General features: G+C 41.1%; 3 protein-coding genes across 6 annotated transcripts; 2 read left to right on the forward strand and 1 right to left on the reverse strand.

Moving 5' to 3' along the window:
• Nucleotides 1-372: 372 nt before the first annotated feature.
• LOC148410836 (GTPase IMAP family member 7-like) lies at nucleotides 373-3226 on the forward strand. Of its 3 annotated transcripts, XM_088437797.1 has the most exons (4): nucleotides 408-562; nucleotides 1133-1259; nucleotides 1390-1504; nucleotides 1563-3226. In XM_088437797.1, the coding sequence occupies exons 1-4, from the start codon at nucleotides 536-538 to the stop codon at nucleotides 2086-2088; spliced, it is 795 nt and encodes a 264-aa protein (XP_088293923.1). In that variant the 5' UTR covers nucleotides 408-535; the 3' UTR covers nucleotides 2089-3226. The 3 variants fall into 3 exon arrangements, with proteins under 3 accessions (XP_088293922.1, XP_088293921.1, XP_088293923.1); XM_088437796.1 differs by having other exon boundaries at nucleotides 373-562; nucleotides 1133-3226; XM_088437795.1 differs by having other exon boundaries at nucleotides 374-562; nucleotides 1079-3226.
• Nucleotides 2381-6463, reverse strand: kdelr3 (KDEL endoplasmic reticulum protein retention receptor 3). Its single transcript, XM_088437798.1, has 5 exons — nucleotides 6099-6463; nucleotides 5175-5275; nucleotides 4688-4846; nucleotides 4361-4613; nucleotides 2381-3206 (listed from the first exon to the last, which is right to left on the reverse strand). The coding sequence occupies exons 1-5, from the start codon at nucleotides 6187-6189 to the stop codon at nucleotides 3163-3165; spliced, it is 648 nt and encodes a 215-aa protein (XP_088293924.1). The 5' UTR covers nucleotides 6190-6463; the 3' UTR covers nucleotides 2381-3162.
• A 1359-nt stretch (nucleotides 6464-7822) lies between these two features.
• kcnj4 (potassium inwardly rectifying channel subfamily J member 4) lies at nucleotides 7823-13974 on the forward strand. Of its 2 annotated transcripts, XM_088436837.1 has the most exons (3): nucleotides 7823-8108; nucleotides 9503-9620; nucleotides 11071-13974. In XM_088436837.1, exons 2-3 carry the CDS (start codon nucleotides 9592-9594, stop codon nucleotides 12689-12691), a joined length of 1650 nt encoding a protein of 549 aa, XP_088292963.1. In that variant the 5' UTR covers nucleotides 7823-8108; nucleotides 9503-9591; the 3' UTR covers nucleotides 12692-13974. The 2 variants fall into 2 exon arrangements, with proteins under 2 accessions (XP_088292963.1, XP_088292964.1); XM_088436838.1 differs by lacking the exon at nucleotides 9503-9620.
• The last annotated feature ends 3704 nt before the right edge of the window (nucleotides 13975-17678 follow it).

Here is a 17678-nt window from a genome sequence, read left to right on the forward strand (position 1 = left end):
CAGCATAGTAATTAGGTAGCCACCTTCAAGTTTCTTACAGTTTAGCTGATTAAAAAAAGAAAAGCTGTTCCAAGTTATGCATGTTTCACTGGCTTAAAATAACAAGCTATTAAAAATATCTTTTAGGAAGAAAGCCTTTTTTGTTTTTTTTTGTGAACACTCGCCGAAAACGTTTCTATATTTTGAATGGGCATTTTTTATTGTACTTAAAGGGCAAAGGGTTTTTTTTGTTTTCATGAGGAGCTCCGTTGACAACGGTTTTTTACTCAACGGGCCGTTATATAAAAAAAATAAATAAAAATGAGATGCTCTGCTAGTGTTTGATTGCCCTCGTGTGGCCTTACTGAGTAACTACACTCATGAACTCAAACTTGACTGCGGTGCATGCAATGCAGTTTAGTGATGTAAAACAGTTATGACGAACTGTATTTTTTTTTTTTTTTGGGGGGGGGATCGTTCAATTCTAACGAAGTAATCTAGTCTTTCGGTAGTATAAAAAGACTGAGCATCGCTGTCACGATGTCAACATCTGAAAATGCTTCGTCACCAGTTGGAGCCGAAGGTAGGTCGTGGCAGGATAATATTAGCATTGTACGTTAGAATAGAATCCCTGAGCTGAGTGTTTTGTTATTTTATGAATATAAAAATTGTGTAGGTTTTGCTTCCGGCCACAACAGAGGCTTGCACTTGAGAAACGCATCCGTATCAAAATGCTGCAAAAAGATGATGCTGTATTACTGATATAACAATATTTCGGTTTCTGTTGCAACTACACTGTAATATATTGAAGAGGCTTCTATTGTGTCGACATTCTTATGCGGTCAAAGAAAAGAACCGATATATTAACACCTCCGTCCATTGTACTGTAACTAACATGTAATAAGCATCGAAATTAGGGCATTTAAACGTCTTTACTTAAGTGTTTACCACAACGTGTACTTGAACGTTTTTCGTTGGCAAAACAAAATCGTAATTTTGCGACAGCTCTTCTATTAGATCCAATTAGATAGTGCAAGTCTATCTGTGCTGCGTGACAGGTGATAATATTTTGATATTTTTTAACCGTGTTTTGCTGCAGACTGTTATGCATCTCAGTCTACATCAGAAGCTGAGTTGAGGATTGCTCTTCTAGGAAAGACAGGATCAGGAAGGAGCTCCTCAGGCAACACCATCCTGGGCAAACCGGCCTTTAGAGTGGACGTTTCCCCCTGTTCTGTCACCACACAATGCACGGAAGAGACTGGGACAGCAGGCGGAAGGTGCATCTCTATTATTGACACGCCGGGGTTCTTCCACACACACCTGTCCATTCAGGAGGTCATAAAAGAAGTAGGACGGTGTGTAATGCTGTCGTCTTTTGGTCCACATGTCTTCTTGGTGACCTTGCAGCTTGGCAGGTTCACCCAAGAAGAGAGAGATGTTCTGGAGTGGATAAAAGCAACACTTGGACCTGGAGCCACAAGGTTTACATTGGTGCTATTCACTTGGGGAGACCAGCTGCAAGGTAAACGTGTTGAAGACTTCCTGGAGCAGAATGATGAGCTTTCTGCATTTGTCAGCAGCTGCCGTGGAGGCTTTCATGTCTTTGACAACACTAAGCAAGAGGATATGACCCAAGTGGCGCAACTTCTCAGAAAGATCGACAAAATGGTGGCGGGCAACGGAGGCGGTTGCTATAGCAATGACATGTTCAGGGATGCCGAGAAAGCCATCCGTGACACTCGGGAGAGGATTCTGAAAGAAAGACGACAGAGGTGGCTTCATATTGAGGATGACGAAACGGAGGGGCAAGAACCAGAGCTACGAAAGAGGCAGAAGGAGGCCGAAGAGGAAGCCAGGCGGAGGGCAGAGAGGCTCTTCTGGTGCGAGCTGTTGACTGCCATCGGGACAGGTGCAGCAGAAGGGGCGGGGATCACTGGGACAGACAAGGACAAAGGCAAAGCTTTGAAAAAAGTCAAGGTGGTGGAGAAGGCGGCAGCTCTGGTCACCTCGCCGTTCTCCATCAGCTCAGCTGCAAAAGTGGTGGGAGGGGCTGTGCGAGAGGGAAGTAAGGTGCTCTACAAGCACCGTAAAACATTCCTACACTGAAAGGACAGGCAATAGGATGCCGCTGCCTTGCAAAATCCCATGTCAGCTTCTTGACAACAAGGTGACTCTCATGGCTAATCGGGCCGGGAGGCAAGCTGAGCTGGCCGCCTCAGGGTACAGAGTATAGTGCAAAAGGCCGAACCACACTATGAGCCAGAGGAACACCGCTGAAGATGCGTCCCGTAAATTTCAAATCCCGCAACCGTTCATCAATAATAGTTGCGTGTGCTCGCGCAGGAATTTACATCTAATCTTGTGTTTTCTGGAAACACAAATCACAATAAAGGCAATGTTAATAAAAGATGTGCAATTTAATTTAAGAAGGAAAAACATTTAAAGTAAAAAACAAAAACAATGATAAGAGCTAAAATGATAGCTTACATTGAATTGAATTTATATTACGAAGTTTCATTTTTGGCTTATGTATATGCATAAATTGTTATCCCTTTTACCCCCATTAAGAAATACATGATCCAAAGAAAAAGTAAATAATAAAAAACACAAAAAGGTCACGTCCTTAGATCCTTGGCAGTAATGGGGTTAGGTACAGTATTAAAAAGATAAACGGAGTGTCTACTGATCCCGAAAGCAAGAAGGCACCTTGTGCTATATCGCTGAGTACATTTTCACACAAAACGTAGTGTTTGTAATTAATGGTTAACATTTTAAAACATGAAGCATGATAAACTTTGAGCATCCATGCAGATATTAAATAGACAAAAGATCTGACAAACATTTTTTTGGTTGTTTTTTTGAGTCTACAATCCATCGGTTCATATTTTAAAATGTAAGAAACTGCATTCATCCGTCTCCGGGCTCTTAGCATAAATTACTAAAGAATAATTGCTCATGTAGTGGGTGTCATGTTTTCATCTTACTGTGAAAAGTGAAAAACAGGGAAACATACCACACCAAATAATATATGCATACATACGTAGAAGGCTCTGGATAGTACCAGCTGGACAGGAATTAAATTTGAAGTAAAGCACTTGTTTTGGTCGACGTAAACGTCGCCTCATCTGTCCCATAAAGACGTACAGTTGAGAGGGTTGGTCTCCGTGTTCTAACTTGTGCCTAGACAGGCATTGGCAGTGTCATTTTTCCCCTCTCTCGTAGCACTGCAGAGAAAATGCAAAACACGGATTCAAATGGAAACAAATAAATATCAAATCAATGAAAAACAGTCTTGACTTAAAAGATCAACCTTTCTCAAATTCCAAAGTGTACAAACAAAAAAATTACGGTGCTGCACCGCACGCCTTTTCTCAGTGCGTTATTGTTTTGAACTCTTGTGACAGCAAACTAGTTGAGCCTGAACTAATTACTGCTTGCTACATCCAGTAATGCCATATGCACAATGACAGCAACATTTTACTCCTCGCTACACTGAATGCAACAACTGCCCAACATTTTATAACGCATTTTTGACTGATGTACTTTAGGACAACTTTTTTATTGTCCTCATTTAAAAAACAGAAAATACCAAAATGCTGTTTTGATTTCATCATTTTGATGACTAAAGTATTAGATGCATAATGCAGAAGCTGAAAGAATGGAAAAGCACTGGAATAAAAGTATACACACATATATATATATATATATATATATATATATATATATATATATATATATATATATATATATATATATATATATATATATATATATATATATATTAACAAACCTTTGACTGGCATTACATATTAAATATGAATTGAAAAAAATACTGAAATATAAGTGTCAGACTGGTTAGCACGTCCACCTTACAATGCGGAAGTCATGGTCTCAATTTCAACTCCTGTGGGGTTTGCATGTTGTCCCAGTGCCCGCATGGGTTTTCTCCAGGTACTTCAGTTTCCTCCCACATTGCAAAAACATGCATGATGGCTAGGAGTTCTGGCTGTGCCCTGCCTGCTGCACAGAGATAGGCACCAGCAAGCCTGCGCGCCGATGTCCCAGCTGGCGGGGGACACCCTGAACTGGTTCCCAGCCAATGGCAGGGCACACAGAGACAAACAACCATTCACGCACCCAATCCCACCCGAGGACAATTTAGTGTGTCCAATTCACTTGCCATGCATGTTTATGGAGAATGGGAGGATCCTGGAGCGTCCGGACAAACCCACACCGGCTAGGGGGGAACACGCAAACTCCACACAGGAAGCCAGCTGGAATCGAAGTGGGGTCCCTTAAATGCGAGGCGGCCGACCACTTTCCGCCGAGCCGCCCAATTTTACAATGTAATGTCACTATTCTGTGGTCTGCAGCTCACCTTTTGTGACATAAAGATAGAAGAAGTCGCAGTAGAAAATGGTCTGCACGACTCCGGCCACCACGGCGATATGATCAAAGAATCCCTCCGTGTGGTAGCGCCACACCCAATTGCCGATGTAAAGGGCTCTGTACAGGCCAAGGAAGAACAAGTAGTGGGTGGTGATGGACTCGGCCTCGCCCGTCTTGGAGATCATGAAGAGCTGCGGCATTATGGCCACAGACTCCAAGAAGATGGAGAAGGTCCAAAGGACCTGGGTAAAAGAAAGAAACAAGTTTGACTCTGAATTGAAAGGAATCTTGAAGTACGTCATAAAAGCTTGTTTACCTCTAATGGTGTGAATGCATAGTTCTCCAGTAAGGAAAGACCAATAACTGGCACCAACAGGAACTCCACACGAAACGAGTCGTTCTCAGAGTCGTAACTGTTCCTAAAGCGCATGTAGATCAGGTACAGGGTAGCGTAGGACAGCGCCAAAAACACCACCTGACAGCAGAGTAAAACTTCGTCAGATCAACTAGGAGGACAAAAAAAACTTGCACACCAAGAAAACAAAACTAAAAACATAGTATCCTGTGGAGTATAGGATTAGACGAGACAAAATCGAGACACTCCCTACTACTTACTGAGGCTAGAAAATAACAATAAAATTAATGTTTTCCGAGCCTTCATCCATAGCTCTTTTTCTTCATGTCTTCGATATCTCCACTATGCTGTTTTATGAACATCAGGCTTACTGCTGGTTTGCAGTTCGACACTTCATTTTGTAACTTTATAAGCCAGTGGTAAAGTCGGTTAAGCTTAGCTTGCTTACCTTCATGATGGTGTTATAAGGAGAAATGAATACAGTGAATAAGTCGAGATATCTGGTGGTGAAGACAAGCGCAAACAGCACCTGAGATTTCCCAGAGATGCCTACAAATAAAAAACGAGAGGTTAAAAATTTGCACAACCGGTAAAAGGTTTGGAGACACACCTTGAATCCGTGAATTTTACATGATAAAAAAAATCTTGAGCTGTAGATTAACAATAACAATGGAATTATATTTCACGATGAATGTCCGTGTCCATCTTGTTCAACCGTTCAATTCTTTTTGTAACTTTCTGTTAACGGATGAACTTCTTTGCCTCTTGTAGCTCATCCAGTCCATCTCTGCTGCCCCCTACTGATGGCATCATAGTACTGACGCTCACTGTGAACATCCTGTTTGAAATCTTTCAAATGCACCGTATTGTTGTAATCATGTCAAAAGGTCCCATATTGACAAAATATGACCAACATTGTGATTTAAATACTGAAAAGGGACGTTTTTTCATTCGTGACAAATAATTCACGGAATAAATCCCCGATGAAAAAGTTGCTGTTGAGCTTCTTGTTGCACTACATAAAATTTTGCAACATCTACTGGGACTCTAAACAGTTAGACATACATTAAAAATAGAGGACAAACGAAGTTGATTTGTATTACATGTTCATCGAGAACGGTCACTCGAAAACTTGTTGCGAGTTCTTATTAAGTGGAAGAGGAAGCAGATCAATATGCTAACTGCCACGTAGCTCTCCTTCAGCCACATTATTCCAATTCCGACATTAAAACTCATTAATAATATTTGCAACATTACACGATGTTTCTAAATCTAGTGGAAATAAACACACTACCCCAATTCAAGTCAACACGCCACCTTGCAAGACGGCATTATATGCTAAAATGCAAACATGCAGAAAAACGCCACCTACCTGCACATGATCTGGATTTGTATATCTTTAATAGGAGAATGATGATAGCCAACAGATGCGACAAATCACCAGCCAGACGAAATACGTTCATTTTGTTCCACGGTCGTTAAATAATTTTAGACGACTGGACCGACCAGCAAATGCGATTCAAGTGTGATCTTGATAAAAAAGTCTACAAAAAATAAAAAATAAATAAATCATACGCGGATCGTTGTTAACCCAATCCGCCGACCTTTGAAAATTCGTAAACAAAAACAAATCACACCCCGATTATCTCTTGGTAACAAGTCTGCTACGGTTATCTAGAATGAAAGTTGTTGCGAGAGGAGGTGACGTGGCTGACAGCTCAGAGGCGACATTCACGTTCAGTTGCATTAAGTGAACTCAAGCGTTTCTGGTTTTGATTTTCAAAATAAAAGTAGATAGTTTACGCACCCTGTGTACAGTAACAGGTATACGTATATTGTAATGAAATATTTTTTGTTTTGAACTAATTAAAACATTAAAAATGTATTTTGATCCAAAATATAAAATAGTTTATTCTTCATTTAAATGATTTAATTTGAAGAGCACAATTTGTTTCCTGATGTCTATGACGCATATTGTACAAAGCAAAACACATTACAGTAAAGACGACTCAAGAAAAACAATGTGCACTTTGTTGCGTTGACACATATAATAAAAATAACGGTAGAATAACATCATCAACTTGGTACATTTCTTGACCAATCCAAACTTTTCCAACTTCAAACACGTTCCATTTTTTTTTCTGATTTCAGTTTTCCCACGATTCAATAATTTTCATCCCGAAAATATCCATTCATTCTCAATAGGGGAATTAAAAAATGTGTTCCCAATCGAAATTCCAAATGTTCAACTCCGTTAATTGACCTTGAAATAAATGTTCAATAATCCCACAATCCTGACAGGGCAAAAAAAGAAAAAAACTTGTGTAATACGATGGCTATAATCACTTGTTGCCAATTGAAGGTGGCAGTCAGTTTATACAGGCTGTTCTCTCCTATTTTGTTTTTTGGAGTGTTTAGAGGATCAGGTCTCCCCATCATCAACAGCAGAAGTCAAATGTACTCATCACTCATTTTCTTCAATGATTAGTCCTGTCTGATTAAAATTGTGAATCCGGCTTTTGTTCCGCTGACACTTTACATCTATTCATCCATTTTACACAGCTCCGTCGCCATTCTTTGACATCCACTTTTTCTTTGACCTCTCCTTTCAAATTCCTAGGAATTGTTTTCAACTTGTACTGGATCTCCGTGTTTATGTTTTGTGTTCACCACAATTTGATGCTATTTACAGTTCACAATGCTGCCACCCCCTTGGTTCTCCTGTTTAAATTTGGCATATTGGCAGAGTTACTTCCATATCCCCACTCAGAGGAGGTGATGTTGAAAATGAATTCTGATCAATGCTTGAAGGGAGATTTGGAGTGAACTCGGGCAATTTGAAAGCCTCAAACCGCAAACCGTGAACACGTGCAGGCATCTTGCATTATTTGGGGATTAGTGTTTTATCTGTGTATCTATGACAATGATTTCATAAAACACATTTTCGTGACCTTTTTTCCCTGATGCTAGCGCAGAAAACATGATGCAAATGAATTTAGTACATATTTGTCCAGAGCCAACCATCTTTTGTTCACATCAATTCTTTTCCTCCCCCTCCCATTACATATCTTCCATGTTGTGCATAGGGCAGATTGACACAGCAGTTTCAGCCCAGGCTACACACAGGAGTGCTCAAGCAGGGTTACACAATCCCGCAAAGGAGGACAATAACGGATTAAAAGGAAGGAATGATGAAGAACTAGTCAAGAAGAAATCTCTTAATGAAACTTAAAAGGCAGGAAGAAGCAAAAGAATCATTCATGCCCCACAGAAATACGTCGGATATTTCCTGTGGACAAGTGCTAGTGGGACTTTGAAAAGTGAAGTTCCAGCTCACGGGGAAATTGAAATAAAACAGGAAAAACAGAAATCAACTATTTGGGTGAGTGCCGTTTTAATCTGTCACAATTTCTGATGTCAGGACTGAAATTGCTCATAGATAACTTGCTTTGTGATCTGATTTCATGAATAAATGTGTCCACTTAAACTTGAGGGTCAGCGGTTGTGATTTAGTGTCATGACCTGGGCCTTCAGTGGAGTCCTCAGTGATCCACTCTACCCAGAATGACCAAAAATATTTCTCAGCATTACAAATTTACACACACACAAAGTGCAAGAAAGTTTTCGTGTTCATCAAAAACAAGACAAAGGTATCCATTCTACAATTTCATATTGTTATATTAAAAGCCACTTTATGTGCCCTTTGAACATCAACATCACACTTAAATGTAGGAAAACAACCAAAATGGTTGTTAATATAGATTCAATTCAAGTTATATATCTACATAAATGTGTCAAAACAAATATTTTGTAATATTGTTTTTTTAATGAAAAGAGAACGTGGGGAATGCAAGAGTACATATCCATCAGTTTGTAATATTTTTCTTTTAATCGATCATTTATCATTTCATTATCGCTGCATGAGCAGTCATCCTAATAGATGACTCTGGCAATTGAATCAAATGCATCTCAGATTATTACTTATGACTGGATATGATGGAGGATGAAGTGATATCGCGTCAAGCAAGAGGGCTGTGGTGTACACACTGGATTTTCCTTTCTTTTCTTGAAAGATAAAAACGTCTCTCTTCCTGAATTGGCTCTTCAATAGAGAATCACTTCTTTTTTCCAGTCTTTTCTATCTATCTATCTATCTATCTATCTATCTATCTATCTATCTATCTATCTATCTATCTATCTATCTATCTATCTATCTATCTATCTATCTATCTATCTATCTATCTATCTATCTATCTATCTATCTATCTATCTATCTATCTATCTATCTATCTATCTATCTATCTATCTATCTATCTGTAAATAAATGTGTAAAAGTGTAAATAAAAAAGTAAAAGTGTAAATAAAAAACGAATAAAATATAGACTATTACATGATTGTAATGGAGCATTTTCAAAGGGTTAAAATGTTCAAATTTGTCCCTTCTTATTGCGTCGATTTCCTCCCAATCTGATATATTAGGGCGACAATGCTACTTGTGACAAGATAATCCCATCTCAGAACTCCGGAAAGCATCGCAGAGTCCAACAAGGATTAGGTCTAAATCCACCTTTTTTTATTAACTCTGCAACACAGATGATATAAGACTGCCCTGTGAATAGTGAGGACAAAATCAGATTAGGTTTAAGGATCATCCCGGAAGTAAGAAATCCGGCCCGATTGATGTCATTCTTCCCGGCGATGAATTTCCCTCACAAATGGACTACGTGACCATTTCACACCATCCGCGTGTGCTCATTTGCTTCTGTTCTCCTGCAGTGGTCTTTTCAGAGGCCCAAGCACTGCTTTCATATTGGACGCCTGATCTGTGGGAGTGATCAGGCTCTGGCCTCCCACCCAAACCTCAAATGAGGGATTATTGTTGCCATGGGAACAAGTAGGTCCCACAGGTGATGGAGGCAGTCTTCTGTGTGGGACTGTTTAAAGGGTATCGCGTATTAGTTCGATTGGAGGGAGACGCACCGAGACATTTGCCAGTACCTAACATTCAACAAACACGTCACGCGATGTATTCGTCGATCCCGTAATCAGCATAGTAGGACTAGGATCGTTAAATGGACATATAAAGTATGAGTCAGGACCAGCTCAGGGATATTTACAGCGAGCAGATCCTCACAAAGGCTGAGGCCACCCTGTACTGTCCTACACAGAGTTCTCCTCCACATCCTGCAGCCGCACAGCACGCCTTGCGAGAACAACGTCATGTCATGTCCTGATTCGTTGATCATGAGAAATTGTTTTATGTATTCCTGTCTCGATATCAGTGGACTGTATCTCATTTTTCCCCACTTGGTTCCTTATTGAATTCCTCGCAAGGGAATTGATTATTCGCATCGGTAGATATTTTTCTTCTGGACAAACAAACCCGGATGGGTATGGAACTTTTGATTTAGCAAAACAAACAAATCCAGATACATGTATAAACGTGTTATAAACACACGGACATAATGTTGAAGAAATGACAAGGTGGATCTCTATTGGTAACTTGACTGTACTGTATATCAACAAATCTATCTATAAAGTATCTATTGTCTATTTATGCAAAATAACTTTTGTGAGGTCAAAAGTGAGTGCCGCCTCAAGATCTGTTGTATTTGACACCAAAAGGTGTTTGATCGGTTCACAGTCAAGGCTCTCACATTCTTAACACCAGCAACTTCAAATCATACCTTTGTACATCTCGTTTTTCCTCCAAACTGCTCCCAAATATTTGTAAACATTCCTTTTGTGAGTATTTACTGTTATTTATGGTGATTAAACTCCAAATGAACTAAGTGACTGACATGTACACATGCGGTATATAATCTCATAATCTGACATGACACTAATCCCTCCATCAAACTAAACTGAATTCACCTTCCCGATTGATAATCCACTTGAAGGAGGCACATCTTTTTAGGAATGAAAATATTAGAAGGAATTAAAAAAAAAAAAATAAACAAAACTATTTGGGAAAAACACAACGGTGAAAAACAGGTTAGCACATCTGTTTCACAGTCGCGGGTTCGGTTTCAGATCCAGCCTTCTTGTTTGCTGGCTCTTGCAAGCTCCTGCTAAAAAATAATGGATGGATGGAAAAATCTCTTGTTGAGATTAAAATGAGATCAATTAATGACATATCTTAATTAATCTTTCCATTTTTTTCCATCTCTGGACAGCACCATTCTTAACCCGCTATATCTTCAAGAAGTATTCTTATGCTTCAGTACTAAAGCATTTGTCACCTTTTGACATCTTTGGGATTCTCCTTCATGTTAGCACATGACTAACAAAGAGTATGCAAAAAAAAAAATACTTTGACTTTGACCTTCTTGTTTGCCTGCCAGGTACAGCATTGTGTCAAACAGCTTACCAGAGGCCGAGCGTCTAAAGATCTGCAGTTTGGATCTCAAGAACGGTCAAACTTCTTCCGAGGTCCGCGCTCAATCCGCCCGTGACACCAGACCAGACGGCAGAAGGAGGAGGAGGCTGGGAGCCTCCGCCGCTGTCCCCGGCGCTCGGGGACGAGGAGGGATGAACAACTACAACGGGAGGGTTTTGACAAGGGGTTCCAACCAGGTACGGAGCCGCTTTGTAAAAAAGAACGGACAATGTAATGTCGTCTTCACTAACATGGAGGAAAAGCGGCAGCGGTACCTAGCAGACATCTTCACCACCTGTGTGGACATCCGCTGGAGATACCTGCTGTTTATCTTCTGCACCAGCTTCATCGTCTCCTGGCTTTTCTTCGGCCTGATCTTTTACAGCATCTCCCTCTCCCACGGGGATTTCCGGGAGTTTTTCACGGTGAGCGGTGAGGGGTCTGCAACCAGTGGGCTTTATTCACCCAACTCCGGACACGCGACGGCTGGCCAGACAAAAAGAATGCCTTGCATTCTCCACGTGCAAGGATTTGTTGGTGCTCTCTTGTTTTCCATGGAGACACAAACCACCATTGGCTATGGCTGGCGCTGCGTCACTGAAGAGTGTCCCATGGCTGTCCTAACCGTGGTTGTTCAGTCCATCGTGGGCTGCATCATTGACTCTTTCATGATCGGCACCATCATGGCCAAGATGGCGCGCCCGAAGAAAAGAAACCAGACGCTGGTGTTCTCCAAACACGCTGTCGTCGCCTTGCGCGACGGCAAGCTGTGCCTCATGTGGAGAGTGGGGAACCTGCGAAAGAGCCACATCGTGGAGGCTCACGTCCGGGCGCAGCTCATACGTTCCTACGTCACGGCAGAAGGAGAATTTATCCCGTTGGAGCAGATGGACCTCAACGTGGGCTACGATGAGGGCACGGACAGGTTGTTTCTCGTATCGCCGCTGGTTATAGTCCACGAGATAGACAAGGACAGCCCCTTGTATACTGTAAGTCGAGTAGATCTGGAGACGGATGAATTTGAGATCGTTGTGATCCTGGAGGGAATGGTGGAGGCCACCGCCATGACCACGCAATTCCGTAGCTCTTACCTCTCCAGGGAGATTTTCTGGGGCCACAGGTTCGAGCCCGTCATCTACGAGGATCGCAACTGCTACAAGGTGGATTACGCACGCTTCGACAAGACTTACGAAGTGCCCTCAACGCCCAATTTAAGCGCCAAAGAGTTGGACCAGACCGCCGGTCGGACTTCGTCTGCGGTTTCTCCCATCTCTGCGTGCATGTCTTCAAAAAGCTTGATCCCTTGTTCGGTCAGTACCTTCTGCTATGAGAACGAGGTCGCGCTGAGTTGCGGGGAAGAAGAAGAAGATATCTTCGACTCTCAGATTATAGGGAAGGAAAGGGCAGAGGAGAGAAGGACTTCTGTGGACTTCCAAAATATGTTTCAAGATACTGCAACCATGACATCTGGGAGTCACAATGTCATGTGCGTTCTGGACATGGACAATAACCAGATGGAGTTTGACATCCTACAGACAGCCATTCCGCTTGATCCAGTGACCTATAAGAATGAGCCAGAGATTTGAAGAGCTCGTTGAGTTTCCTCCAATAGGTTTTTGGGCTTTGTGGTGGAACACGTTCGGTTCCAAATTCTCCCACTTGAAATAATGAAAATTTAAATAATCAATTCTAGGCTGTACATGATTTTTTTTTTCTTAATAAAACTGAAACATTCATAACTGTCATAGGAGTGTATGTATTGTATGACCTCTGTTCAACTTTAAACCTCATTTCAACTTGGAATAAAAGGTCAATCTTTTAAGGCACACTGTGTAAGATTTAGCAACATCTAGTGACTATCTAAGAGCATGGAATGATTTTGAGGAACGCACTACGGTGTCTCATCAAAAGCACACTTCATAAGCCTACTTCCCCTACATTACGTTTGCGTAGTTCTCCGGGTGTTCGTATCAGAAATATGAAAGCACATATGTTATAATATTACTGATAACTAGACCTATATGATTAAATTTGAAAAAAAAGTTTTGTTGTTACCCTAAAATCTGACGTGACAATCTCGGCACGATGACTTTAAATCTCATCTCCTTTTTTTCTCTAGGTGACTAATACGCTGTGAAACATAAGGTATGTTTTTGCATGCTACTGAAATTCAGAGTGCGTTTTTAAGAATTTTTGTTCACCACTAGATGTCGCCAAATCGTACAGAATAGTATCGAAAAGAAAGATGTTTGGTTCTTTATATTATGTATTGATTTTGTGTTCGTTAATTCCTCATTTACGTTTTTTCTTTAGTCATCTGTCATCAACAATCTGTACATTTCACGTTGTGTTCGTTTACGATAAAAACAACTGCCAGTTGTAAAGAGGAGATGTTTCAGTTTTAAATTCCCAGTGAAAGCCTCATGTTCAGAACTGCTCTGAAAGGTAAAAGGTAAAACCGGTTGATCTACGTTCCCGCCCTCACCTATGCTCACAAGCTGTGGGTCGGGAACAAAAGAACGGTATTCCAGATACGAGCGCTCAAAACGAGTTTTCGCACTTTTAGAGATAGGGTGAGAAGCCCAATCATCCGGGAAAGACTCACAGCTCATCGCTTCTCCTCTGGAATCTCACTGGGATGCCTCCAGGATGCATCCATAGGGAGATCTTCCAGTCCTTTCCCACTAGGAGGAGGCCCTACAAGGAAACCTTGGACATGCTGGAGAACCTATTGGCTGGCCTGGAAACACGATCCCCTGGAGAAGCTGGATGAAGTGGCTGGGGAAAGGTTTAGGATGGGTGGATGGATCTTCATAACACGTGATGAGATTTCTTATCTTAAATAAAATCTTTACCAATACGTTTTAAATTTTGGTTTCGGGAGTTTTTTCTGAAAACACATTTTTCCACACATCAAAACAAGCTCTTAAGTATGCCTTGGAACAAAATGGGTCCGCCGTGATGTAAAATCATGCGTAGCAAACCATAACAGATGGGATGAACTTAGAGTTAAATTATTGTATAAGATGTTGTTTATGATTGTATTCCCACTAATTTTAAGATTTAAGCGCACACTGGCAATCATGATGACACGTTCTAAAGACTAGTGTACATTGTATAGTTTCGCCAAAGGTCGAAAAATAAAAATGATCTGTGGTTCATTTTTTATCAAGGAACTCATTGAAAACCAATTAAAATCTTTTCATGCGCTATAATTACACGATTGTCTTTCTAAACTGCATTGGGAAGAATAGAAAAATGTATCAGGTAAGTAATAAGTCAATGAATTCTTTGCTTTTGCATTTTATGTCCACTAGATGTCAGTGCAGCTACTTACGGTACAGAGACCCAAAAGCCAACACAAAACTATTTGCTCTCGGAGGATTTAAACAGGGCCGGTATTATTTATATGTGGCTTGAAATCAAACAATCAGTATATATTAACGTGTGTTTTGTTATCATTTAACTGATTTGACAAAATATGGCATCGGACGTTTAAAAAGGCTAACTTTTTTATTGTAGTGAAAGGTACCTACATTTTAGGTGCTTGATGGTATTTTGGGAATTGGAATACATGAACTGTTGAAGTGGACGATCACAGAATCTTGGGTGATTCCAAGACCTAACGGAAAATGGCATTATCAGGGTCGCAATCTACAATTAGGAGACACTCTCATGACAGAGGTTTGTATATTTCATGTAGTGCCAAATGAGATGTTGCCAACCTGTATCAGAATGACTGTTGAGGTGAATTGTGACACGTACAAGTAAATTGATCGCTTCGAAATGAGAACTGTGGTGTAACACTTACATTAATAGAGCAGAGCCCAAAACAGTGCGTTGTTCAGATGTAACACAGCAAAAAAAAAAGAGGACCACAACAACTCATTTTCGCCAGGGGGTGCGGATGGGTGCAGCTTGATTCTGTCTTGTGACCCACACAAAAACTCAAAGGCTTCAGGCTCAACATGTATCCTGGCCCAAACACTCAACACTCACTGCAGTTTTGAATACTAATCCAGTTAAAATTGGATAGTGGTATCAAAAAGAATGTATATAGTCACTGTGAATTTTAGTTTAAATATTAAGGACTCAGTTTCTAAAGACGGCACTCGCCGAAATGCTGCTGTGTCCTGTCCGTACCGCTGCTGGACATATTGAAGGTGTTTCCTTGGCGATACGCAAAATGACAATTTTGTGGCAGAATGTACAGCTGGTTTAATGTGATTTTGCTAAATTCAAAGGAAACACGTGTGTGGATGTCCTCCTATTTTGTTAATGAATATGACAAAAATAAGCATCAAACAATCTGAGTCATTGTAGATCCCTATTACTGAATGATCGATCAGCTTCAATCAAAAGAAACACGGGTGATGCTTTGTACTACAAACATTGGTAATATCAGATCATCATCAGTATGATTGCAACCTCAGTATCGTCCTACTTTTCACTTCTGTCTAGTGTTTTGGCTGGTGTTTTGTATTTTGTAGGAAAAAAACATGACCACTCCCTGTCCCCGGACAACATTTCCAGTCTTTTGTCCTTCATATGGGCACAACAAAAATCCAGAACTGTAGCAACAGTGGAAAAGTTTAAGAATATTCCAGTTCACAAAGGAAGAGGGACCGTTAGAAGAAAATGTCTGCTATTTCACAACAACCGAGTATATGAACAGGCGTAAGTAAATGTTTTGAAATCACCGTCTCTCAAAAATGTTAATGCGCAGTCCATAAGTCTAATGGAGACCGTTTCACTCGGAACGAGATCTGGTCTTTGGTCTTATTTTCATAAGCTAAATCCAGAACATTCGTTTTGGGGTTTGCATAAGGATCTCAGGGAAACCAGCATATTCCCCTTTCAAACATCTTGATCTTGTACAAGTCTCCATCATGTTGTGCATGGAAGCAACGCTGTTCCCATGCAAGGAAGCTGATATCTGCCGGTGTCAAACATGGAAGCGAGAGAACAAGGGAGGAAAGGGTGAGTTGTGCGGGAACCGGCCTGGAGGCTATCAGCTTTTCATTAACGGGTCAGCGAGTGAATGAGAGTCATGGGTGGAATGGTTAAATAGGAGAAGCCACGCTGGGTCACAACGGCTATTAGGGTGGGTCGGGGGCTCCCAGGGGCTCCGTATTGTGCATTGTCTATGGATTGTACAACAGAGGCCCAACAGTGGGTCTTTGTGCCAGACATTTAACTGCCTGTTAGCATGCTAATTATGGGATGTTGCCTGTGCATGTGTGTGTATTATAATAAGTATTTTCCACGCTTGAGGAAATGTATCATTTTTCTCCTGGGACTGCACTCTTCCGCTATCTGTTCCACTGTCACCCGGCGTCAATCAATCAGAGCCCATGCCCAAATTTGGCCTTCGCATTATAACCATTTAAATTGTGTGAATGGTTGTTCGTCTTGTGTGCCTCTGACCCTAGTGAGCATCCAAGCCTTCCAAGTCCAAGCCTTTAGGGTTTTCAGGTCTTTCCAGAAAATTAGATTCGAGTCTGGGCTCTGGCTGTGCCACTCCATGACAGTCACAGAGTGGTTCTGAAGCCAATCCTTTGAGAGTTAGATTGTGTGCTTTGAGCCATTGTCCTGCTGAAGATGAAGGCTCTGGAGCAGGTTTTTGTCCAGGATACCATATCGCTGTATATTGCTGCGTGCTAGTTCCTGCTGCTAGAAAAAAACATCCCCATAGCATGATGCTGCCACCACCAAGCTTTACTGTAGGAATGGTATTCGCCTGGCGATGAGCGGCGTCTGCTTTCTTCCTAACGGGACACCTGGCATTCGCATGAATATGTTCAATCTTTGCAGCTTCAGACCACATCATTTTGTTTTTCACGGTCTGAGAGTGATTCAGGTGCCTTTTGGCAAATTCCAGACGGCTGCCATGTTCCTTTTACTCAAGAGTTGCTTTCGTCTTGCCACTCTACCATATAGGCCTTATTGGTGGATTGCTGCAGAGATGGTTGTCCTGGAAGGCTCTCCACTCTTCCCAGAGGAACACTGAAGCTCTGACAGAATGGCCATCGGGTTCTCGGTCAACTTCCTGACCAAGGCCCTTCCCCCGATCGCTCACTTATGGACTAAGAAGACTCCTGGTGGTTCCAAATGTCTTCTATTTATGAATAATGGAGGCCACTGTGCTCATTGGGACCTTCAAAGCAGTAGATTTCGATCTGTATGCTATCAGATTTGTGCTTTGAGACAATCCTGTCTCATAGGTCTCCAGACAATTACTTTGATTGCATGCTTGGTGTTTGTGCTTTGACATGCACAGTCAACTGTGGGATCTTATATAGACAAGTGTGTGCTTTTCCACGTCCTGTCCAATCAATTGAATTCCAAATAAACTGGGAACATCTCAAGGAGGAAGAATTATGCATCAAAGTTCAATTTTGAGCTTCATGGCAAAGGCTGTAGATACTTATGTAAATGTGATTTCTTAGTTTTCTATTGTTAATACTTTTTTCTTCTTTCACATTGTCATTATGGTGATTTGTGTTTAGAATTTTGAGTAAAGGAAAAAGTAAAGCGCTGTGAATCCTTTCCGGGCACACTGTATATGCAAAA

The sequence above is a fragment of the Hippichthys cyanospilos genome, chromosome 16, assembly GCF_059441005.1.
Source record: "Hippichthys cyanospilos isolate Australia breed blue-spotted pipefish chromosome 16, RoL_Hcya_1.0, whole genome shotgun sequence".
Taxonomy (NCBI): Eukaryota; Metazoa; Chordata; class Actinopteri; order Syngnathiformes; family Syngnathidae; genus Hippichthys; species Hippichthys cyanospilos.

Coding starts and splice junctions, on each gene's coding strand:
- LOC148410836 (XM_088437795.1), top strand. CDS start 520: ATGTCAACATCTGAAAATGCTTCGTCACCAGTTGGAGCCGAAG. Junction 563..1,078: donor GTCACCAGTTGGAGCCGAAG/GTAGGTCGTGGC, acceptor GTTTTGCTGCAG/ACTGTTATGCATCTCAGTCT.
- kdelr3 (XM_088437798.1), bottom strand. CDS start 6,189: ATGAACGTATTTCGTCTGGCTGGTGATTTGTCGCATCTGTTGGCTATC. Junction 4,847..5,174: donor CTTATAACACCATCATGAAG/GTAAGCAAGCTA, acceptor CTCTGCTGTCAG/GTGGTGTTTTTGGCGCTGTC. Junction 4,614..4,687: donor ATGCATTCACACCATTAGAG/GTAAACAAGCTT, acceptor TCTTTTACCCAG/GTCCTTTGGACCTTCTCCAT.
- kcnj4 (XM_088436837.1), top strand. CDS start 9,592: ATGAGGGATTATTGTTGCCATGGGAACAA. Junction 9,621..11,070: donor TATTGTTGCCATGGGAACAA/GTAGGTCCCACA, acceptor TTTGCCTGCCAG/GTACAGCATTGTGTCAAACA.